The sequence below is a fragment of the Saimiri boliviensis genome, chromosome 13, assembly GCF_048565385.1.
Source record: "Saimiri boliviensis isolate mSaiBol1 chromosome 13, mSaiBol1.pri, whole genome shotgun sequence".
Taxonomy (NCBI): domain Eukaryota; kingdom Metazoa; phylum Chordata; class Mammalia; order Primates; family Cebidae; genus Saimiri; species Saimiri boliviensis.
Window position 1 is genome coordinate 84686547 of NC_133461.1, and position 25272 is coordinate 84711818.

At 37.6% G+C, this 25272-nt stretch overlaps 1 protein-coding gene across 4 annotated transcripts in view; it reads right to left on the reverse strand.

Annotated features, from left to right (window-relative positions):
* Positions 1-2986: 2986 nt before the first annotated feature.
* WRN (WRN RecQ like helicase) overlaps positions 2987-25272 on the reverse strand; it is a 152321-nt gene continuing 130035 nt past the window's right edge. For 3 of the 4 annotated variants that reach the window (XM_074383899.1, XM_010348683.3, XM_074383898.1), the window contains 3 exons: positions 24907-25069; positions 13983-14191; positions 2987-7682 (listed from right to left, as the gene is read on the reverse strand). In XM_074383899.1, the coding sequence (XP_074240000.1) occupies positions 7575-7682; positions 13983-14191; positions 24907-25069 (480 nt within the window). In that variant the 3' untranslated portion in view covers positions 2987-7574. The remainder of the gene's footprint in view (positions 7683-13982; positions 14192-24906; positions 25070-25272) is intronic. The other variant, XM_074383900.1, reaches the window with a different exon arrangement.

Genomic DNA, 25272 nt, shown 5'->3' on the forward strand with positions numbered 1-25272 from the left:
AAATGAACTCATCAGATGGGGAAACAAGGCCAGAAGCCCCTGCAGCCCCTGGAGGCTCAGGAGTGTCTGGGCCAGGCATTCTGGAGTACTGTGCACTGCGGGCATGGTCTAGAGACGGGAGACAGGTGTGAGCCAGTGAACATGCCCCCTGGCTCCAAGGATTCTTCACCTCACGGAAAAGGTGGAGAATGTCTTCTCATGAATCTCAGCTGCTGGAGAGTTTAACAGAAGTAGGTAGTCATGTCCATGGCAGCACCAGAATGAGGCCCCACTGGTGTCATAGAGTTCTCAGAGCCTCAGGGCTCGAAGGATTCAGTCCACCTCTTCAGCTTTTCCTTAACTCTTTGGGGGCCAAGAAGATCTAACATATTCCAGCAAACCTAGACCAACAGTTCCTTTGAGATCCAAGAATCTCCTTAGAATCCTTCACATTCATAACCTTGCCCTGGGGCTTTCCAGACCTCCAGCCAGCACCCTAAGATCCTGCTCACCTGTCAGTCCTACGCATCAAGAGATGGCTCAAGAGAGGTGGATGGAGGCTAACATTCGGAATGGAGGGAAAGCAAAAGATGGTTGCCCATCTTCCCAGAATGCCCTGGCCACTTTATATTTATTGAAAGCAGGGCCATGTGTTTTGGCTCATGCCTTGAAGTGATCGAGCCTACCCAAAATAAACCAAATAATCCCAGTGCTTTGGGAGGCTGAGGCCAAGAGTTTGAGACTTGTCTGGGCAACATAGAAAGACTCCATCTCTGCAGAAAAATTAGGGGATGTGGTGGCACATGCCTGTCATCTCAGTACTTGGGAGGCTGAGGCTAGCTGATTGCTTGAATACAGGAGTTTGAGGCTGCAGTGAGCTATGATCGCACCACTGCACTTCAAAGTCTAGGTGACAGAGTGAGACTGTGCCTCTAAAAATAGATAGATAGATAGATAGATAGATAGATAGATAGATAGATAGATAGATAGACAGACAGACAGATAGGTAGGCGGGCAGGCAGGCGGGGCGTGGTGGTTCATGCCTGTAATCCCAGCTCTTTGGAAAGCCAAGGTGGGAGGATCACTTGATCCTAGGAGCTCAGGATCAGCCTGGGCAACATAGGGAGACTCCATTTCTATTTTTTTAAAAGTTTTTAAATTTTTACATAAATGCAATATATATTTAACAAATACAGAGACTACAGAAATTTAAACAGCTGGCCCTTCTACCTTTCTAATTGAGGTGGGAGGGTTGCCTGAGCCCAGGAGTTTGAGACCAGCCTGGGTAACAAAGGGAGTCCCTGTCTCTATTTTTTTAAAAGTTCTTAAAATTTTAACTAAATAAATGCAGTATATATTGATATGATTTAAAAGATACGGAGATTATAAAAATTTAAATAGCTGATCCTTCCACCCTTCCAATTCCACTCCCCTGAAATAACAAATGTTAATGATCAGGAATGTTTCAGTCCATAATTTTTTTAAAAAAATTGCACAAATCCTTCACATGATCTCTTTTTTATCATTCAGAGGGTCCATTTTTTTCTCATATCTTATTATGTGAAGTAAATGTTTTCTTTAAAATGTTTTGTTTCTTGTAGAAAAAATTTTTTGTGAATTTTTCATTGAATCTTCAAAGTAAATCTTTCCCTCTTAAGCATGAGATCTGTTTTTTTCTACTTATTCCATCTTTCATGCATCTAGCATGTTGTCTTGCATGCTACAAATGCAAATATTTACTGAATGAAGATATAAATAATACATACCTGTCAATTTTTAAATACTGAGTTAGAGAATAAAGCTGATTGTGAGGCTAAAGTTTAATTTTCTGAGACATAAAGCTCTGGTTTAATGAATCAATATTAATAGAATATAGTAATTGTAGTAATTTAGTACTGATTAAGAGTAACCTATTACATATCTTTCTCTTGCAAGTGAAATGTTTAAATACTTCTATGTAATAACAGTTAAATATTCATATAAAATATCTCCAATAATAAAGGTAAATACTTTTCAAATGGTAGGGTTCCTACTTAAAAATCACAAGCAGATACTAATTTTTCAATGATGCATTTTATATTGCAGTCACAAGAGTAATCTGTTATTCAAATAAGATAAATTATCTCAAGCATTAAATATTAAATATGTACTTATTCCTTAATCCTAAAACATTACTACCATAGGTTTAATTTATTCTGTATTCTACTTATGTCTACATTTTCTCAAGGTTTAAACACATTTACCCAGTAAGGAAACAAGTACATTATCTCAAATGATTTCTGGATTATGTTCCCAACTATAATCTGGTAAATACCTTCTCAGATAGTTGAGACTGCTGAAGTCTGCTTCCCCATCAAGGCTGTAATTAAGCTTCTTCACTGTTTTTGTGTTTTTGCAATTCTTTTCCATAAGATAGTTAAATGTCTATGAAGCTCAAAAACGACTTTGAGTATATTCTATTGGATCTTTCATGCTCTTAGTTAATCGTATGCAACCTATTTGGATAGGAAGAATCCTATCTTCTATTCTTATGCTATCTGGTAGGGCTGCAGCTTTTTTGAATTCCAGATAACAGGGCTTTGTCTGACTCTATGGTCACAGGCTTGGCCTTCAACTCACCTGTTCCTGCAGTAAATAGTCCTTAAAGTGCTGAGGTCATTCCGGCCCAGCTACTAGCATCTGGTGATCAGGCAGGTACACAGAGCTTCCCAACACACTCAGGTGGTAGGGAGCAAGAAGAGGGAAACTGGGAAGATACGAGGTTGGTACAAAAGTAATTGCTGTTTTTGCCATCACTTCTAAGCCCCGCCCCACTGGACCTGGAAAAGAAAGGAGAGAGGGTCTCGTCTGACTCCGCCCCTCCCCCAAGGGGAAGGGGGTTTGCTTCTGAGCGTGGGAAGCATGACTAGATTTGAATTCAGGACGCTGGGGTCCTGGTGGCGCGCCAGTGGGTCCCCTCCCTGCACCCCTGTGACTAATCCAACCTCCCTACACCCTCAAATGACAAGTTCAGCCCCCAAAGCCCCCGGTGACGACACCAGCTGTGCTGTCAATCTTCACACAGGGTGGGACGGACTTTCAAAGACTTGGAGATCCCACAAGTTTGGGTTGGAGTCTTTCCTACACTAGTTCCCAGTTCCCCTACCCTGAGCACTGACTTATGCGCCATTGAATTTTCCGTAAGAAATCGCTCTCGCGTATAGAGCACTTGTTCTGTGCCATTACTTCTAATGGGAAAAACAGCAACTTTTGTTACCGGTGGAAGGTGTCCAGGTTGTTGGCGATTTGAATGAAGAATTGGACAAAATGCACAAAACAAGTTAAGAATGAAGCAGCAAAAGCAGAAATTTACTGAAAATACAAGTTCCCTCCACAGGCTCCAGAACTCAAGAACCAACGGGAGGCTGAAGTGAAGTCACAATGGTTACACCCTATGCAAGCATCTGATTGGTTATGGAAAGCAACCAATCAGAGGTTAAAGTGAAGTTACAAAGTTATATTTCTATGCAGACAAGACTTGGCCAGCAATCAGTCTGATTGGTTATCAACGTCACTTTCCTATGCAGAAAGCAACCAATCAGAGATACTTTCAATTTTTCATCAGGAGGCAGAAAGGCGTGGGGGAGGGGGATTGCAAACGGAGTAGCCTCTGGTCCTTTTTTTATTTACGTGTGGGAAGTTGGGGTTTTCCTTTTGATTTAGTTCTAGGAAATCAGAGTGAATCGGCCTTAGGTTCCCTGCCTCCAGACACTATTCTTCTGCCTCACTTATGTACCAACCTAATATAACAACCCATGTAGTACTTGTAGATTCAGGAAGCCTCTGCCTCCATCCAGGAGCTGCCTCGTCCGATACTCTGTGTAACTACCTCTGAGATTCCATATCCTCTGAGATTAAAAACACTTTACATCTTCTGTGTCTGCTGGCAGGTCTTTCCACCAATCACATCACTGTGCTTTTGTGACAACTGAACACAACTGGCAGTGAAAAACAACTCCTCATTCAAAGATGTTTAAGGTAAGTAAAGGGAGGTTAATGACCCATGTTTCTGAAATATTCAGGGGTAGGGCTGATTTCAGGAAAGGCATGAACCAGCAGCTCAGCAGGCCACATGCATACCCCAGATCCAAACGCTGTTACTAGGGACTAGCTTAGATGAGGTCACAGGTGCCAATCCAATATCCAGGTGGGAATTATTCTCCTTGGAACTAACCCCAGCAAAAATCAAGAGCCACAATAAACGGGGAAAGAGAGAATTTATGCTGGGAAGGCATAAAGCCCGCTACTGATGATAACATACACAACAACAACAAAATTCTCTCTCTCCGTGTCTGGTTATGTATATGCCATGAGACTATACCGTATTTCAAGAATGTGCAAAGCAGCTGGGCATCGTGGTGCACACTTGTAGTCCCATCTACTCAGGAGGCTGAGACAGAAGTATCACATGCCCAAGAATTCGAGGCAATAGTATGCTATGATCATGCCTGTGAATAGCCACTGCACTCCAACCTGGGAAACACAGCAAGATCCTGGCTCTGCTGTTTAAAATAGCAAAAAAACTGAAAGCAATTTTAATGTCCAACGATATGAAGTTAAAAAATTCATGGTACACCTTTATAATATTACATCAGCATTTCTCAATCTCTTAGGTCTGAGAATCCCTTTATACTCAAAAAAATCATTGAGGACCCCAAAGAGCTTTGTTAATACAGGTTATATCTATCACTACCACTTTAGAAATTAAAACAGACATTTAAAAATGTTGATGTTGTTTTATTTAAAAATAGCAGTAAACATAATACACTAACATACTTTTTAAAAAAAAAAAACTTTTTAAACATAAAACGGCAGCATTGTTTTACATTTTGCAAATCTCATTGGCTTAATAGAAGTGGCTAGATTCTCAGATCTGCTTCTGCATTCAATCTGTTTTGATATGCTGTTCTGGCTAAAGTATATGAAAAAAATCTGACTACACAGGCATGTAGTTGGAAAAGAGTATTTTTAGCCTGTTCAGATAATGGTGGATATTATTCTCTGAAATTTTACCAAAAACTGGACAAATGATAGTTTCTTAAAGATTAGTTGCAGAATGTACTCTGAAACTATATCAATAAACTTTTTCATACTGTTATATTCAAATCCATTGATCCATCTTGTACTTTGAACAGATCTTTCACCCAGTCATAATTTCTTTTCTTTTCTTTTCTTTTCTTTTTCTGAGATAGAGTCTTGCTATGTCGCCAGGCTGGAGTGAAGTGGCGCAGTCTCAGCTTACTGCAATCTCCACCTTCCGGGTTCAAGCGATTCTGCCTTGGTGTCCTGAGAAGCTGGAATTACAGGAGCGCGCCACCACATCCAGTTAATTTTTGTATTTTTAGTAGAGACACAGTTTCACCATGTTGGCCAGGATGGTCTCAATCTCCTGACCTCGTGATCTACCACCTCGATCTCCCAAAGTGCTGGGATTACAGGTGTGAGCCACTGCTCCCGGCCTCAGTCATGATTTCTTAACATCACATATTAGTCATCCAGAACATACTGATTCACTGAGTTATACGTATCTTCTAAACACAGAAAAAATCTTTATATAATATTAAAAACTCAAATTTGTCAATTACTATCCATCTCATTAGAAAAGGCTTTTTGTAAGGCACACACGGAGGCTCACACCTGTAATCCCATTATTTTGGGAGGCTGAGGACAGAGGACTGCTTGAGGCCAGGTGCTCAAGACCAGCCTGGGCAACACAGAGACCTCATTTCTACAAAACATAAAAAGAAAAAATCAGCAGGGCATGGTGGCATGCACCTGTAGTTCCAGGTACTCAAGGCTGAGGTGGGAGGATCACTTGAGCCCAGGAGTTCAAGGTTAATATTAAGCTACAATCACACCATTACACTTCACTCTGGGCGAAAGAGTGAGAATGTGTGTCTTAAAAGGAAAAAAGGAAGAAAGAAAGAAAAAAGAGAAGTCTCTATGTTAAGGAAAGCTGTCAAGCTTCCAGTGGGGGAACACAAGTTTTCCAAAATTACACAGTTTGCTAGAAATCTCCAATTTTATCATTGGCACAACAAATACCATCAGTTGTTTTCCATGAAGAGGCCAACTTTGTTCAATTTTGAATGTCTGCCAAAAACATCCAAATCCAAATAACCAATCATCGTTTTTCGTTATTCATTCTTTTCAGTAAAAATAGCATTCCATGAAAAAAAAGCAGCAAATTTAACTGGTAACTCAAGTCATCAAACAAGTGTTTCTCCTGGAGACAACTTCGTACCTAGGCATGCAGCAGACATGTCTGTGCGTACTTGCCACTCCAACACACAGGATATTCATAGGGCATTGCAGATGCACATGCAAACTCATGGAAATGCAGTAGACATGGCTGGAGAACTACATATCACATGTTTAACAGGCATGTTAAACTACCTTCTGGTAATGTTTTACTACCTTCTGGTAATGTTTTACATGTTTTACTACCTTCTGGTAATGGAATGCAGAAAAACGGGAATATACAAGACTTTTATATTTTACCTAAAAACAAATGAATATTAAAAAGTCTGGCAGGATACACAAAAGGGGTTGAGTAATCAGCTACTATTAAAACTATGCATGATTTTTTTTTCATTTTTCTCACTTCCCTGGATTTTCTAGTTCTTCTATGATAAAGATATATTTGTTTCTTAACAACAGTTGTTTTTATTTACAAAACAGCCAAACAAAGGCTTTGAAATGTATGGTGAAATGCTTAAAGTTATATAAACCATCGTTTATCCAACACTGTCACATTATAGGTTTTAAATTAAGTCACAGGTGCTACATAAGAGAGATTAGAATCAAATTCTGACATCCTTGAAAAATAAAGGCACTCAAAGTAATTAAATAAAAGCTTATATATATATATATATATATATATACATATATATATATATATAACATTCAATATGAAAAACATGTTTATTATTTGAAAAATAATAGAAATACATAGAAATGTACAGTTGCCTAGTGCAACTGGTATCTATTTTACATTTTTTACATTCTTTTTCCCTATTTAACGGCACCCAAAATGTGGTTTCATTTTCACTGACCTGGTCAACTAATACCACTTTACAATGTGTATAAGAGCTTCTTCAAAAGATAGTAAAGACAATTTGTAAAATAACTATGCTTTCTTACATTTACAAAACAGAACTTTGGAAATATATGAATATTTTATATCACATGATTACCATGTAACTACTAATCTGTTATCTAGATCAAATCACAGCACATAATATTTTCCAAATACACTGTTTTAATAAAGAGATTAGAAAATAGGACAGTAACAGTTTCTTACAACAATCTTACAGGAAGTCTAATTTAATATTCTGTTAGGTGATGTACTCACATAGGCGCCCAGAAGACCCAGAAACTTTACGTGAATTGAGGAAGGCTGATTTAAGATGCCAGTTTTTCAATGAACAGGTGAGTTTTACTTTGTGATTAGAATCACTTTTAAGCCAAAATACGATTCCTTACTCTTCAGAAGTAAAATATAGCTCTCCTCTTATAATACAGCAAGATACGTAATTGTTTCGGTAATTGGCAGCTTAACTAAAAAGACCTCTGTTTTTTGTTTTGACCATTAATTTCTTGCTGGTATCACTTTCTCCGGCAAACCATGCAGGTAATTTTCTCTTTCTCTCTGCAAATGAAGTCTATAGGAAATAGAAAGAAAAAGAAATCTTTGTATTACTGAGAAGGGTATTAAGCTGCAAAAAAGCAACACAGGTTCCTGAATATACACCCATCTTTTCTCCCCCATCCAAACAAAACAAAACGGTGGTATCTATAGAATTTATTTCATTAAAAAGTAAATATATATTTAAGAGAGACAAAATCACTGTATCATTTCTTCAGGCAATTACTTGCCATCTTATGTAGTCTTATACACTCAAGACACCTGGTTCAGGAAGTAAAAAAGTGGACATTATTTCAGATCTATGTCCCATAATGTTCTTGCTTTGAGTTGACCAAAATGGTGAATTTAATGTTCTGAGGAAGGAACATGCCTGGGTATGTATACACACACAAAGAGTTGTATTAGAAATGTGAAAAAGAATATAGCTTCTAACATCTACAATGGTAGATAAACAGACTGGACCAATCAACACCATGTAGAGTGCCCAAGGCATAATACACTTAACAAACATTTGGTAAATAAATGGAAAAAATAAGTTTCTTATCTCACAGACTCATCTGAGAATCACTACAGATCCACTTCCCAGAAAAACATAAACATGCACAACACTTTCACACACATTTTAGCAGCTCACATGCCAAAGAGCCTCTAAACTTCATGTTAAACATTCTTGAAAAAAAAATAATTTAAGGCTAGGTGAGCTGGCTCATGCCTGCAATCCCAACACTTTGGGAGGCTGAGTGGGGAGGATCACTGGAGCCCAGGAGGTCAAGGCTGCAGTGAGCTATAATCACACCACTGCACTCCAGCCTGGGCAACAGAATAAGACCCTGTCTCAAAAAAAAAAGAATACGAAGGCAATGTTTGGGTACTATACCATCTGCACATGAAAAAAAAGAAATGATTTTAAGTAGGTAAGTGTTTCATAAGCCTAAAGTGGCACACATTTGTGTTCTCTCAGAGTACCAGATCCTCAGGATAACATGATAGAGAAATCACTCCATCATGAGTACACCCTGGAATCCACAGAGTTAATCTGGTTATTATTAATAGAAGCAATTGAGGGATTTTATGGTAAGGTTGGCCTTATCTAAGGCACAAAGTGTCTGTCAGTCTAAAATACAAAAATACCATTTATTCTATTTCAAGAATGAAAGCCATCTAGACACTGTTCATCAGCTGCTTGCTATGTTTGATTATATTTTCTATGTTTAAAAAAGGTTTTGAAATATTTAACAGTAGGAAAACAGCAAAAGATCCTTGGCAGAAGACTCTGAAACTTCATATTTCAAAAAGGTAAAAACTTAGCTGTTCCAGCTTAAGAAATTCAGGTTAGAGAAAACAGCTTTTCACACATCAGCAAAAGCTAAAGAAAAAACTGGCTAAGATTGCAACTTTGTTCCACTTGCAAGGAGGGAAGAGAAAACCAAAAGACCGGATGAGGCTTATATACATTGTTAAGATACTACGACTTAGAAATAATAAATATTGGGGATATAAGATGGTATACAGAAAAGGCATTTTGCATTTTTCTAATAATCAGTGATGTTGAGCTTTTCTTCATGTGTTTGTTGGCTACATAAATGTCTTCTTTTGAGAAGTATCTGATCAAGTCCTTTATCCACTTTTTAATGGTTTTTTTTCTTGTAATTTTTTTTTTTTTTTTTTTTTTTTTTGGAGACGGAGTCTTGCTCTGTCACCCAGGCTTAGTAGCACCATCTCAGCTCAATGAAACCTCGGCCTCCTAGGTTCAAGCTATTCTTCTGCCTCAGCCTCCCAAATAGCTGGGACTATAGGTGCATGCCACCATGCCTGGCTAATTTTTGTACTTTTAGTAGAGACGGGGTTTCACTGTGTTAGCCAGGATGGTCTCAATCTCCTGCCCTCGTGATCCGCCTGCCTCGGCCTCCCGAAGTGCTAGGATTACAGGCGTGAATCACTGTGCCCAGCTTTCTTGTAAATTTGTTTAGGTTCCTTGTAGATTCTGGATATTGGACCTTTGTCAGGTAAATAGATTGCAAAAATTTTCTCCCACTCTGCCAAAAGAGGAGGACATCTGAACAGCAATAGAACAACGGAAGAAACCCTAAGTCACGTTGTAGCCTAGTACCATAGAGTGGCATAGACTTGAAACCACGCAGAACTAGGTTTGAACTCTAATTGAGCAACTTACTAAATGTATGACATTATGCATGTTAGTTAAGCTTCGATGTCTTCTCTGAGAAATGGAAATAATAGTACATAACATCACTGAATTATTTGGAATTAAATAATAAATATAAAATATCAAAACATTCTGATTTCTTCACACTCATTAACTGGTGGCTAATATCATTTCAAGTCTTCTATATTTCTATATATATGATCATCAGTGTTTATAATGTAATTATAATAATGATCTTATTTCATTGAGAAAAGGGGGGAAATGCTTACTTACACTGAGTGTATCTTTTGAGTGTCAACAAAAGTATTTGAGGAGGTCCTCAGTATGAGATCTAAGTCACTTAAAAGAAACAATGCCTTCCAGTGTCTATTTCCTTCATCAGTAGAGGACTAAAATGTCCAGCAATCAAATCAAAACTTTAAGGTGCTCTTTACATCTTTTTAATACTTCCAACTGTTACCAAGCTATTACCATTAAGTTACGAATAGGAAACATCAACTTTTGTACTGATTATATGTGCACACACAGATGAAAGCAAATAGAGAAATAGGAAGTTATGTTCACATTTAATTTCATTTATAACCAAGATGAATCCATATAGTTACCACACCTGATGCATTTTTCGTGAAAACTATTTTCATAAATCAGTTTTACCTGTGAATATGAATCTGTAAATAAATCGTCTACAAAACAATTTGTGTATAATATTGTGTATTTTAATTTATAATTAAACTCAGTGGCTAAGCAGGAAATGTCATACATTATCTCTTATACAGTCAAGAAAAATAAGAAGAAAAAAATGACATAGGAGGAGAGGGTACTGGGAAGACGGTGGCAGCAGCAGCAGCAGCAAAGCTTTTTAACCTTTCTGAATTCCAGATTTAAGAAAGAACTACATAGCAAAACCCAAAATCCACTGTGGCTATTTACAATAAAACCAAGTGTAAAGGTATCCTTGGGAAACCCAAATTATGAGCATGTCGGGGCACACCATCCACACTCATTAAGACCTGCACAGTACTGACAACTGTACATGAGAAAGCAGAGGCAAGCAGGGAGGTGTCTGAGAACAGAAGAACCCCAAGATAGCCCACAGGCATACACTGGAAAGACAGATTAATGACAGATTAATCTGATAATAGCATCTGAAAATGGGAGGGCTTTTGTCCAAGCCAATAGAAGTGAGTACAAAGAATCCACAGTAGTCTCTTAGGTGAAGAGAGCAGATGACTACTCTGAACCCTGGAACCAGCCAAGGCTGCCTTTCAGAAGGCTCCACATTCAGGAGAAACCACTGGGGCTAAAGCAAAACCAAGCAGGACAGGTACAACAGAGACAAAGAGAAGAGAAAGCCCAGATAAAGATGGCAGAGTAGATCTCATAAACCAAGTTTCCACAGTATAGACATTACACAAAAACATTAGAGACAGATGTCAAATTGGCCTTCTTTTGAAAATACAGAAAAACTAATTTCATATGAAAATGAGCAGAAGTATCAAGGTCAAATCTTCGATGCCAGAAAGACTTGCTTAGATACAGAATAAAACTGTAGCCTTTCAAAATGAACTGGAAAACATTAGAAAAATTATCCAAAACACAAAAGGACATCACAAATCAAAATCAGAAAAATTCAAAACTGAAGGGGAAAACTGAGGAAAGAATCAGAAATAAAAGAAAAAAATTATATAAGTCTTCAGGCAATAGGGCTGCTCCTTTGGTTAAAATAAAATAAAGTAAGTATATATAAACAACAAAAAATTTTTTTAATCTAAAAAATGTGTTAAAAATTAACAAATAAGAGGCCGGGCGCGGTGGCTCAAGCCTGTAATCCCAGCACTTTGGGAGGCCGAGGCGGGTGGATCACGAGGTCGAGAGATCGAGACCAACCTGGTCAACATGGTGAAACCCCGTCTCTACTAAAAATACAAAAAATTAGCTGGGCATGGTGGTGCATGCCTATAATCCCAGCTACTCAGGAGGCTGAGGCAGGAAAATTGCCTGAACCCAGGAGGCGGAGGTTGCGGTAAGCCGAGATCGCGCCATTGCACTCCAGCATGGGTAACAAGAGCGAGACTCCGTCTCAAAAAAAAAAAAAAAAAATTAACAAATAAGTGAATACTAAGCTATGTGGAATACAGAAATAAATACAACTGATTACATTAAAAGAGAAACAGAAAGTGAAAAAGAAGAAAGAAATTTAAATCAAAGAGAAATGAAGAAGTAAAAAGAATGCATGAAAGGTGACAAATACTGAAGTTGGGTAAAGAGGATCCAACATACCTGTATAGCAGGAGTTCTTGAAGAAGAAATACAAAGCAATAGAACAAAATACTAAAAAGTATGATTTTTTAAAACTGTATAGAAATAAAATTTTTAAAAAACTATCATTTAAGAAAACTTTGCAGAAATGAAAGAATACTACATAAAGAGTCTACCATGTACCTATGGATATTGAATCAGAATTATCAATGCCAAGACTTCACCTTTAACTGTTAAACAAAGACATGATTGAGCTCCTATCTTAATAGCAAACACAAGAGATGTAAACATAACAATGTGTCAACCAATAAAAAAAAAATTGTTCTAATGACTTTATCCTTTGTCAGAAACCTCATAATTCTAAAATGAAACAGACTAAAGGATATAAATCAGGTCAGTAGAGAAGATGAATGTAACATATGACAAATTCTGAAACTAGGTCTCTAACACTCTACAGAAACCAGCTTTTCATACAAGGAGGTCAATGAAGACAAGATGTTTTGGATGACTCACTTCTTACCTACTTCCCAGACCCAATACCCTTGTTCCCCTAAATGGGAAAAAAAAAGGCCAAATTAGGTATACCTTTCAGAATCCAGTAAACTTAGTAAGATTTCTTCCTACCCAACCCCTCCCCCCAAGATTCCCCCCCATTCTCTTGTTGGCATCTAATGCTACTGAAATAGGGAAAAAGCAAAAATGGTAATACATAGTTAAAATAATATTTTACTACAAATGTGTTCCAATATTGAGGAAAAATAATGTTACACATTTTCCTATAGTGACAGGTTCAAGTTGGGAAAAAGTAAGAGGGTCTTAGGCATCTGGTATACATTACAGAAATAAAAGGCTGGGTATTAGAAGCTAAATTTCATTTACCCCACCCCAAATATATTTAATGTTCATTTTATAGCTAGCTCAGTTATAAACAATATAAAGAATTCAATAAACAATATAAAGAATATATACATTTCATTAATTATCTAGGACATAACTATATAAAGACCTAACTGAAATACAGAATTTTAAAAGACCAGTTCCCCTTATTTTTAAGCATTTGAAAAAGGTAGGAGTTTAGCTGTTGGACATCCTACAAAGATTACCTTAGAACTAAAGTGAAATTCCTAATACTCTAATATAAATAATCACTACCACACTGTATTTACCAACTAAGAACTAAAACAATTTTGTAATCATTTCAAAAACATTTGTAATGGAGTCATGTAATTTTAGACCTGGAAAATACTAAAGGTCAAATTTTCAAATTTATGTAATCATTTAATAGGGTCATAATACTAAATAATATTCTCTGATTGCTATTTATTTCTCTCACGCCATACACAGAGCAATTATTTCTGAAGCATTTTAATAAAACATACCATCTAACAAAATAGTACATTTGTCATCTTTCTCTCATGCAAAAGCACTAGGATATGCTCAGAGTCACGAGCAACAATAACCCTTGTACCTCAGATATTCAATATCATAGGAACAGAGCATGATGAACAACGGAATGATAGTCAACCAGTTTGGGAGGTATTTATAATATAATTTGTTTTCACTTTCATTAACTACATAAATTGTCACATGCTTAAATCCATTAACCATACCTCCCCAAAAAAATATTTTCCAGGGTATATGGTCAATATGAGGTACAGGTAAAATTTAAGCTGACATTCTACAAAATAAGCTAAACAGATGGACTAAACCCCCCTTTTACTGTCTTTTTATCACTTTTCTCAGATCATATTTATGAAAAGCAAAGGAAATGTAGCACATAGAGAATGTAATCATATCAGAATTTTTAACAGTTCAAAAAATATAGCATTCTAGTACTGGATATGGAAACTGAACAAACTGACACTGTACGAAAATTCTATATATAATTAACACCTTGGTATTGATGCCTACTTCTTCCTTGCTTCTCTTAGAAGTTGAACAGATCTCTTCAGAGCTGGGGAAACATCTCCTTAGGCTGGAATCACATGAAGGTTGAAGTCCGCTGTCAGGACCACGTTTAAGGATCTCAATCACCATGTGGATAAGGTACGTGTCAATGTTTTCAGGAACTAGCATTCTGATTTGGTTAATTTTACTCATAACTGTAAAAGATAAAAAACTCCATTTCAAGATAAATTACAGAGAACATTTTAGAAAACCCATGAGCTAGAAATGTGAAATATTTTGTAGAAAGGAAGGATGAAGGTTGCCAAAGAAAAGTTTCCTCTTTCAAATGCCTATAGTCCTATGGAATGGAAATGGAGTAAAAATTTCACTTGGATATCACCTGAAGCCCCTGCCTCCAAGATCCAAAGTCAGGTCAGTACTATTGACACTGCATAAACTGTGTTTCAAACTGTCTTTTGTGGGCTCCCCTGAGAATCAAAACCACCATTCACAGAATTGTTCTAAGGAAAACTGTGCTTCCAATTCCAAATATCAATTACAATTAGTTGCTCTTAAAATAACTTATTATCATCACTTCTTGGCCTTTTGCCTAAGATCAAGTATAAAAATAATTTATTCTTTAAGTAGAAGCTAATCACACTTATAAATAAGACTCTACTAAAAAGGATTATTTCAATGGCTATTACTGTAATAACAAGAGACATCAATTATTTTAAATACATATTAACTAGAAGAGATTTCTGGGAACATATTTCTTATTTTCAGAATCAAGAAACTTTATGTTTTTCTCAACTCAACAGAACTAATTCAGACTGTGTCAATTTCTTGACACCTTCTAAAATTATGTAGCACTCTCCTATAGGCAAGCCAAAAATTATGTTTCAGTGCTTCCTTCCAACATCATATTCTTCTGCAATGCTCCAGAGGGTGGTAAACTCAAGTAGTTTAGAACCTACTCATTCATCTTCACCTAATTTACAAAACATATCAGACATATGACACCCAATTCAAATGAGTGATCAGAAACCAAGTATTTTTCAAATGACAACCTGAAAAGACGTTCTTTAAATTATTAGTTTTCAAGATTACATTTTCCTTTCTTCCAAAGATTAGCTTGCTACTCCAGGACTCCTCAAAACACTGCAGTTTAAAAAGCAAAAACAACAACAACAACAACAACAAAACAAAATGAAACAAAAAAACAGGAAGAGAAAGTTACCCAGCTAATAGAAACTAGGTCAGTGGGTTAACAAATTATTAAGTTTCAAAATCTTGGAAAGCTAAAGATAACCTCTATACACAGTAAAATCAGCAACATGACGATCATATCTCTCAACCAAACTGTATTTGTCCCTTGGTCATTATATCATCGTAATATCATCAAAATTCCCCCAATTTTACTATTTCATCATTTTTTAATGGCTGAGGAATATTCTAAGTGTGTATCCGAATTTACTATAAGTTCACTTTTATTTGTCTTCAAATTTTAAAATATCTTTGGAACAACTTGGGTACATTATTCCACTTTATTCAACGGTATACTTTATAAAAGCTAAACACAGACCAAGTATTTCCACTTAAAATTCAGCATCAGAAGATACGTTGCATATATAAAGCACATATCTGATTACAAACGGTTATTACAGAAAAAAGTATATAAAATGTCTCATTAATAATTTTCACACTGGTTACATGTTGAAATGATAAAATTTTAAATATAGTAGACTAAATATTATCAAAATTAATTGCATCCATTTCCTTTTTTTAATGTGGCTATTAGAAAATTTTAAATTGCATATGTAGCTCACATTATATTTCTACTGATAGTGCTGTTTTAGGAAGACCATATACATTTTCCCACACTTGAAACCAAGTGATACAACTACAGTGCATTAAATTCATTTTCTTCTGCAGGTATTTAGAAATTAGAAAAAATAAACTAGATATGATTAATTTCTTCATACTATAAATGTAATATTTACAAACCAATTTAGGGAAAAAAACACAAGCTTGAGCTATTATCGTGTCATGGGCTAAACAAATTAATTGTAAAAGAAAAAATAAGACATTTTATTCTCTTTTGAATCACTTTATTTCTAAAATTAGAATGTCTTGTTCATAAAATTATGATGTATAAACATCTGCTTATGGTGTTAAACCACCATTAATGATTTAAATTTAAATGTATAAAGTTAATACAATTTCTAGATATAATTTAAAAATTCATATATGTTCCTAATACATTTCTATAAATATCCTTTATATTTCTCTGGTAAATTCATCCTGTATTTTATATATATGCAAATAAGTGGCATTCAGCTTTAACAGGTGCATCTTATTCTGCTCTAACTTCCCATGTATGTAAGTGCTGAAAATATCTACTGGAGGCCGGGCGCGGTGGCTCACACCTGTAATCCCAGCACTTTGGGAGGCCGAGGTGGGTGGATCACGAGGTCAAGAGATCCAGACCATCCTGGTCAACATGGTGAAACCTCATCTCTACTAAAAATACAAAAAATTAGCTGGGCATGGTGGCGCGTGCCTATAATCCCAGCTACTCAGGAGGCTGAGGCAGGAGAATTGCCTGAACCCAGGAGGCAGAGGTTGCGGTGAGCCGAGATCGCGCCATTGCACTCCAGCCTGGGTAACAAGAGCGAAACTCGGTCTCAAAAAAAAAAAAAAAAAGAAAAGAAAATATCTACTGGAGAACTAAGGACAACACTGGCTACATGCCTTCAGTGTTTTAAAAGAGATCATATTACCCTTACTCTCCTAGTAGACCCCTTGGAAGCCACTCTTAATTTTCCAGTTGCATACACATAAAGAATGGGAGAATAAAATTCATCAAAATGCTATTTAGGTACCTCATTCAATGCCTTCATTTATTATTAAGCATAGTTAGAATCCCAAATCCATACACAAAGTTTAAAATTACATAAACAAGGAGAAACTAAAAGACTACAAAGGTACAAAACTCCTTTAAATATTGTTTTCCAGACAAAACCTACTTAACAAATAAGACTACGAAAATAATAGCTACATTTTCTCAATTCATAATTACTCTATTTTTAGGTAAAGATTGTGTCGTAATAAAACAGAGGAAACTTCTCAATTCAGGATTGTACAAAGTTCAGATTTCAATCAAACTTGTTTTTTCTAACACTAAATTATGTGGCATGGCTACAGTTAAATAAAATATGAAAATAACATATCCAGGGCTGGGCGCGGTGGCTCACGCCTGTAATCCCAGCACTTTGGGAGGCTGAGGCAGGTGGATCACGAGGTCAAGAGGTCGAGACCATCCTGGTCAACATGGTGAAACCCTGTCTCTACTAAAAAAAAAAAAAATACAAAAAATTAGCTGGGCATGGTGGCGCGTGCCTGTAATCCCAGCTACTCAGGAGGCTGAAGCAGGAGAATTGCCTGAACCCAGGAGGCGGAGGTTGCGATGAACCAAGATCGCGCCATTGCACTCCAGCCTGGGTAACAAGAGCGAAACTCTGTCTCAAAAAAAAAAAAAGAAAATAACATATCTGAATTGTTATTAAGGTATATATATCCTGATTCCTTGTTATTATCGTTTATAATCCAACAATGTTTTCTCCAGTAAGAGAACAAAGAGTATTTTATAAAGGAAAAATAAGAATCCAAAAGCACAATCTCACATCAATAAATGATAGTTTGGTGATTATAACTGTACTATCAAAAGACATAAAAGAGGGCCGGGCTCAGTGGCTCTCACACCTGTAATCCCAGCACTTAGGGAGGCTGAGGTGGGAGGATCACTTGAGACTAAGGGTTCAAGACTAGCCTGAGCAATGTAGTGAGACCCCATCTCTACAAAAATATTTAAAAATTAGCCAGATATGGTCCCAGCTACTTGAGAGGCTGAAATGGAAGGACTGCTTGAGACCAAGAGTTCAAGGCTGCAGTGAGCTATGATTGTGCCACTGCCCTCCAGCCTGGGCAACAGAGTGAAACTTTGTCTCAAAAAAAAAAAAAAAAAACAACCTCATGGTTATCACAACCTTCTTAACCTCTTCTATTTTGGATGTAAAAGTAGGCTTCAAAAATATACTTTTTCATATTACATGTGCAACTACATACAGTGTATTAACAGGATGATGAAATAAGTTTTTAATAAGTATATCTTAAGAATTTTTCATTATATTCTGCTTGATTTTTATATTTCTTACTTTTAAAAGTTATCTAACATTAGAAATTAAAATTGCAAATCTCCAAATGTAGAAGGTACTAGACATGGTAAGGGGTATTCAGAAACACTCAATACATAAAGATATGAAACTGATTATAAGTAAGTTAATTTGTTTCACTCATCAAGTTAGAGTTTATATACCCATATCCTATATCAGGATTAGAAACTGCACATTTCTTTCAAGTTAATTGGCAATACAACTTTAACACTAATAAAAAGAGAAACTTGCTCAGTCATTAATCTTAGACATGATATTAAAACAGTTTTTTTTTTTTTTTTTTTTTTTTTTTTTGAGACGGAGTTTCGCTCTTGTTACCCAGGCTGGAGTGCAATGGCGCGATCTCGGCTCACCTCAACCTCCGCCTCCTGGGTTCAGGCAATTCTCCTGCCTCAGCCTCCTGAGTAGCTGGGATTACAGGCACGTGCCACCATGCCCAGCTAATTTTTTGTATTTTTAGTAGAGACGGGGTTTCACCATGTTGACCAGGATGGTCTCGATCTCTCGACCTCGTGATCCACCCACCTCGGCCTCCCAAAGTGCTGGGATTACAAGCTTGAGCCACCGCGCCCGGCCATTAAAACAGTTTTATAACTCTCTAGGTCTCACATTCCTTATATCCAAAACAGGGTGGGAATAGTAAAGGGAAAGTATAATGATTTCCAATTTCATTTCCTAATCTAAAGTTCTGTAACTTGGTGCCTATAGGATTTAGAAAGCAAATTAACAGCGCTGAAATTCTTTACCATAGATAGGCAAATAAAATAGATGTTGTCAATACAGGCTGAATAATATGAAATTTTCCTTTACCATTTGACCCTGCTCATAATGAACTGATGTTAGAACATCCATTTAGGACATTCAAGAATATATGCCCAAGAATTCTTCAGTGTGAATGCACATGCACACACACACACACATCATTACATCAACTGCATGTTTGTATAAAATATATTTTGGGAAACCTTCTTTGTTCATATATTCTTAAATACCTATTAAAAATGACAGACTACAAAAAATAATCATATTTAGAGGGTATGTTTAAGATACCACAAAATTATACCATCTATGTCTTCGGTCATCATCATATTCACCACCACCATATATTACCAGTGTGCCAGAGCTTTCTGAACAGTATCTAATTTACAGTCATGCATAATGATGTTTCAGTCAACAATGGGCAGCAAACAGGAACAAGTATACATTAGATTATCAAGGAGCGGAAAAATTCCTATCACCTAGTGACATCACAGCCATCATAATATCACAATGCAAAGCATCACCCATGTGTTTGTGGTGGTGATGGTGGACAAACCCACTCTGCTGACAGGCGTAGAAGTCTAGCACATACAATTATGTAAAGTACATAAACGAGAATAAATGCTGTTACTATGTTTTTGTGTTTGCTATACTATACATTTTATCATTATATTTTAAAAGTTCACTGTAAAACAGGCAGGCCCTTATGGAGGTATCCAGAAGAAGGCATTGTTGTCATAGGAGATGACAGCCTCATGCATGTTACTGCCCCTGAAGACCTTCTGGTGGGACAAGATTGGAGGTGGAAGACAGTGATACTGATGATCCTGTTCCCACGTAGGTCTTGGCTAATGTGTGGGTTTGTGTCTTAGTTTTTAACAACAAAAAAATGTATAAAGTAAAAACATTTAACAAAATTAAAAACAGAAAGCTTTTAGAAGGATATATGGGAAATATGTTTGTACAGCAGTACAATATGTCTTTTAAGCTAAGTGTTATTACGAAAGAGTAAAAAAAAAATTAATCAAGAAAAAACATTACAGTAAGCTAAGGGTAAGCTATTATTGGTGAGAGAAAAAAATTTTCAAACTCTTATTTCAGTTTCAAGGGTACATTTGCAGGTTCATTAAATAGGTAAATTCATACCACAAGAGTTAGTGTAGCCTAAGTGCACAGTGTTGATAAAGTCCACAGCAGTACACAAAATCCTTGGTCCTCAAATTCACTCAGCACTCACTCACTGACTCACCCACAGCAAATCTCAGGGGGCAAGTTCCATTCATGGTAAGTGCCCTGTACAGGTGTACCGTTTTTAATCTTTTCTTTGTTTTTGTTTTTGAGACAGAGTCTTGCTCTGTCTCCCACGCTGGAGTACAATGGAGTGATCTCCACTCACTGCAACCTCTGCCTCCTGGGTTCAAGCAATTCTCCTGCCTCAGCCTCCCAAGTAGCTGGGATTACAGGGGCACACCACCACGCCAGGCTAATTTTTATATTTTAAGTAGAAACAGGATTTCATCATATTGGCCAGGCTGGTCTCAAACTCCTGACCTCAGGTGATCGGCCTGCCTTGGCCTCCCAAAGTGCTGGGATTTACTGGTGGCATGAGCCACCGTGCCCAGCCCCCTTTTTTTTTGTTTTTTAATCTTTTACACTGTATTTTTGCTGTGCCTTTTCTATGTTTCACTACGTTTACATACACAAATATTTACCACTGTGTTATAATTGCCTACAATATTCAGTAACGTCACATGCTGTACAGGTTTGAAGCCAGGAGCAATGGGCTATACTGTAACCGCCTAGGTGTGTAGTAGGCTACACCATCTAGGTTTGTTTAAGTTCACTCTGAGGTTCCCACAACATGAAATCACCTAATGACACATTTCTCAGAATTCATCCCCTTCATTAAGTGACACATGACTGTATTTCTCACGATTCTATAAGAGAAGCAATATTAACTCTCCCTGTCTTAGAGATGAGGAAACTGAGGCTTAGGAAAATTGGGTCACTTGATGGAGGTCACAGAGCAATGAAATGCTAGAGCCAGGGTCTAAATACAGATCTGTCTATTGCCAAAGCCTATGCTCTTACTGACTAGACCAACACTACCCTGTAAGTTTCAGGATATAAAGAAGGCAGCTAAATGACAGCAAAAATGTCAATAGAAAAAAAGGGAAGGAACTGCACAAATTCTTTTTTCTTCTTCTTCTTTTCTTTTCTGAGATGGAGTCTCAGTCTGTTTGTTGTCCAGGCTGGAGTACACAGGCATGATCTCAGTTCACTGCAATCTCCACCTCCCGGGGGGGGCGGGGGGCAGTGCAAGCAATTCTCCTGCCTTAGCCTCCCAAGCAGCTGGGATAACAGGTATGCACCACCAAGCCCAGCTAATTTTTGTATTTTTAGTAGAGACGGGATTTCACCACATTGGCTAGGCTAGTCTCGAACTCCTGACCTCAGGTGACCTGTCTGCCTTGGCCTCCCAAAGTGCTGAGATTACAGGCATGAGCCACCACGCCTGGCCTGCACAAATTCTTTCAAAGAATACTGCTTAGTATTCGACATCTCATCAAAAGATGCAAATTGCTTTAAGTCCTGAGAGACAATATATTTCTAAAGGAAAAAAAATTCTATGAGCATCAAGAATACATTTGAGTCTTTTTGGCTTTCTCTAAAACACTTTCTCATTCTGCACTGGAGAAACAGAGGTTTTGACAATCATAAATCTAATCCTAAGAGCAATTACTATTTTCCTCTCTCTGCCTTAATTTCTGAAGTTAAGAAGATGAAGTGACTAGGAGAGGTGGCCAGCTTTTTCTCAACATGCCTCTCTACCCTACCTTAGATGTTTTACAGCTCAGTTCAGGATTTGGCCCTCAGGTTTTCCAATTTAGGAATCTAATTTAATCTTAGGAAATCAATATTAACCAGGTTCACCAAATGCTAACTTATTAACTTACATCGTTAATTTGTATGTATCACACAGATAAATACTCAAATTAGCATGACTACATGCATTTCTTACATACAGATCTGCACAGAAGGTTATTAACAGAAAGCTAGGAAGTAATACAAAAGCAAAATTGTTTGGAGTATTCCTCAAATATAATTTTTTCCCAATTTTTAATGCCTGTTATTTCTTCTTGTTGCTCAAATGACATTGGGTAATTTTTCTCCTTTTATCCTTATTGTGTAAATTAACATTTAAAGATTTTTTCCAATCTTGAGTCATTTTAGCATTCCTGCACAAACTAAAACTTGTCAGAGTTCAGTGTCTCTTTTTTTTCTTTCTTTTAAGATGGAGTCTCGTTCTGTCACCCAGGCTGGAATGCACTGACATGATCTCGGCTCACTGCAACCTCTGCCTCCCCGGTTCAAGCGATTCTCCTGCCTCAGCCTCCAAGTAGCTGAGATTACAGGCATGTGCCACCACTCCTGGCTAATTTTTGTATATTTAGTAGAGATGAGATTTCACCATGTTGGCCAGGCTGGTCTTGAACTCCTGACATCAAGTCATCTGCCTGTCTCAGCCTCACAAAGTGCTAGGATGACAGGTGAGTCACTATGCCTGGCACAATATCTTTTTTTATATATCTAATTTTTTGGTGGGGGGGGGATTTATTGTGCTTATGAGTGGCTTTGGTCTTTTAATTTTCCACCTCAGATTTTTATTTTCTGATTTTATTATTTTTAATTATAACTTTTATTTTAGATTGAGGTAGTACATGGGCAGGTTTGTTACATGAGTATATTACAGGATGCTGAAGTCTGAGGTACAATTGATCCCATCACCCAGGTAGTAAGCATAGTACCCAATACGTAGTTTCTCAACCATTAATACTTCCCTCCCCTCAGTAGTCCCAGTGTCTACTGTTCCTTTTTCTTCTTCCTCTTCTTCTTTTTGAGACAGGGTCTCACTTTGTTACTCAGGTTGGAGTGTAGTGGCATGATCACAGCTCATTTTATCCTCAAACTCCTGAGTTTAAGCTCTCCTCCCATCTCAGCCTCCCAGGTAGCTGGGACTAAAGGTATACGCCACCATGTCTGGCTAATATTCTTGTTTTGTAGAGACTGGTGGGGGTCACACTATGTTGCTCAGGCTGGTCTTGACCTCCTGAGCTCAAGCAATCCTTCCATCTAGGTCCCCCAAAGTGCTGGGATTTCAGACACAGCCACCACACCTGGCCTGTTCTCATTTTTATATCCATGTGCACCAACTTTAGCTCCCACTTGTAAGAATGAACATGTACTATTTGGTTTTCTATTTCAAACATGATATTGACATAACTTATAAATAGGTTATTGCCACTTTCCTGCATCCCTGGAACTTAGATGACCACTACTCCAGCTTGCCTCCGTGTCTCTCCTTTCCCTGTGCTTCCACCATGATCAATGGAAGTGAAGAAGTGTTTGTTCTTTAGACCTTCAGTCAAGTCATGCTCAAGCCTAGAAATAATCCTGTCTTCTAATTGACTTATTTTTGTTCAGATCCATTTAAGTACAGTATTGACTGTGCTTTCAGAGAGTGATCTTCCAAATTCTTGGGAGGCATTGTTCACAAGTGGAAAAGACGCTGAGGTAGCAACAGTAATTATCTGCATCGCAGCTTTAGAGATGAGGCTTTGTTTGGTATGGCCACTACTCTATCCTAACAGTCTAACGAAATATATCAGAGTTATTGAGTTATAAGACCCCAAGTTTGTATTTACACATGTAGGAGAGAAAATCCTCTAATGCACCTCCTCTTTACTTCTGCTAAAAGAAAAGAAAAAAAAAGGATAATAATTTTAAATATTTCTACAGGGCAAGTAAATGGGTTTGCTCCCCGTGAGCACAGCTGAGGTCCTGCAGCAAAGTGACAAGAAGTCCTTCTACATGGGGGCCCATAGAACTGGGTCTGTCCCTTCCATGTTACAGTAACTGATACCAGTGACTGTGTTGATTAGAAAGGCTATTCAAGTGAAACCAATGGCAAGGACTCAGAGGGTTTAGGGAAGAATTGGGAGTCAGGAAGTTACTAAGAATGAATGTGGAGAAAAATGTGGTTTCTCCAAGTGTGAGGTAGAAAATAGAAAAAAATAAAAGTGCATTGTTTTGGATGGTGGGGAAGTTGAAACCTTAAGCTGAAAAGGAAAATAAAAATTTCTCAGTATGTTGGCCGAGTGCAGTGGCTCACATCTGTAATCCTAGCACTTTGGGAGGCCGAGGTAGGTGGAATATCTGAGGTCAAGAGTTTGAGACCAGCCTGGCCAACAAACCTTGCTATCTCTATAAAAAATACAGGCCGGGAGCGGTGGCTCATGCCTGTAATCCCAGCACTTTGGGAGGCCGAGGCAGGTGGATCACGAGGTCAAGAGATTGAGACCATCCTGGTCAACATGGTGAAACCCCATCTCTACTAAAAATACAAAAAATTAGCTAGGCATGGTGGTGCGTGCCTGTAATCCCAGCTACTCAGGAGGCTGAGGCAGGTGAATTGCCTGAACCCAGGAGGCGGAGGTTGCAGTGAGCCGAGATTGCGCCACTGCACTCCAGCCTGGGTAACAAGAGCGAAACACCTCCTCAAAAAAAAAAAAAAAAAAAAAACAAAAAGTAGCTGGGCATGGTGGCACACACCTGCAGTCCCAGTTACTCAGGAGGCTGAAGCAAGAGAATCACTTGAACCCGGGAAGTGGAGGTTGCAGTGAGACAAGATCATGCCAGCCTGGGCAACAGAACAAGACTCTGTCTCAAAAAAAAAATTTTTTTTTTCAGTATATTTTACTCTGAGTGATAATGAAAAGAAAGATTGTTTTCCTAAAACAAGGAAAAGAATCACAAAAGTAAGGTTTTCATAACAGCATGAAGGGTTAATGCTGCTAAAAGTGAAAAATATTAGCGGATTGCTTGTTTACTTCATCAGGTCATTTGGGCTGCAGAGTTAAGGCCATGCTTCTCACCTGAGTTGATGGGAGGGTTTCGGATAACATCAGCAATAATCTTCTGAACCTCTGGAGTCAGGCCTGCTCGCTCCAAATCGAGGGGGCAGCCAGCTTTCACCGCTTGGGATAAGTGCATGCCAACTGTCATGAGAGGCAGAATCCTGCTCTCAGCTATGCTCTTCTAGAGAAAGAACAGCAAAAGAACCCAGTGAATTTTAGAAGTGTCCACTCCAGTCATGGAAAGACAATGTCCAAAACATTCAGGTAGTAAATGCACAGTGTGAAATACACAATGAACTCAACCTTTACTTAAATTTTCATTTTCAGAATTCCTTTAAAACTACCCCAATTAGAGCTCTCCATAGGTTCTACTTTTTATACTTA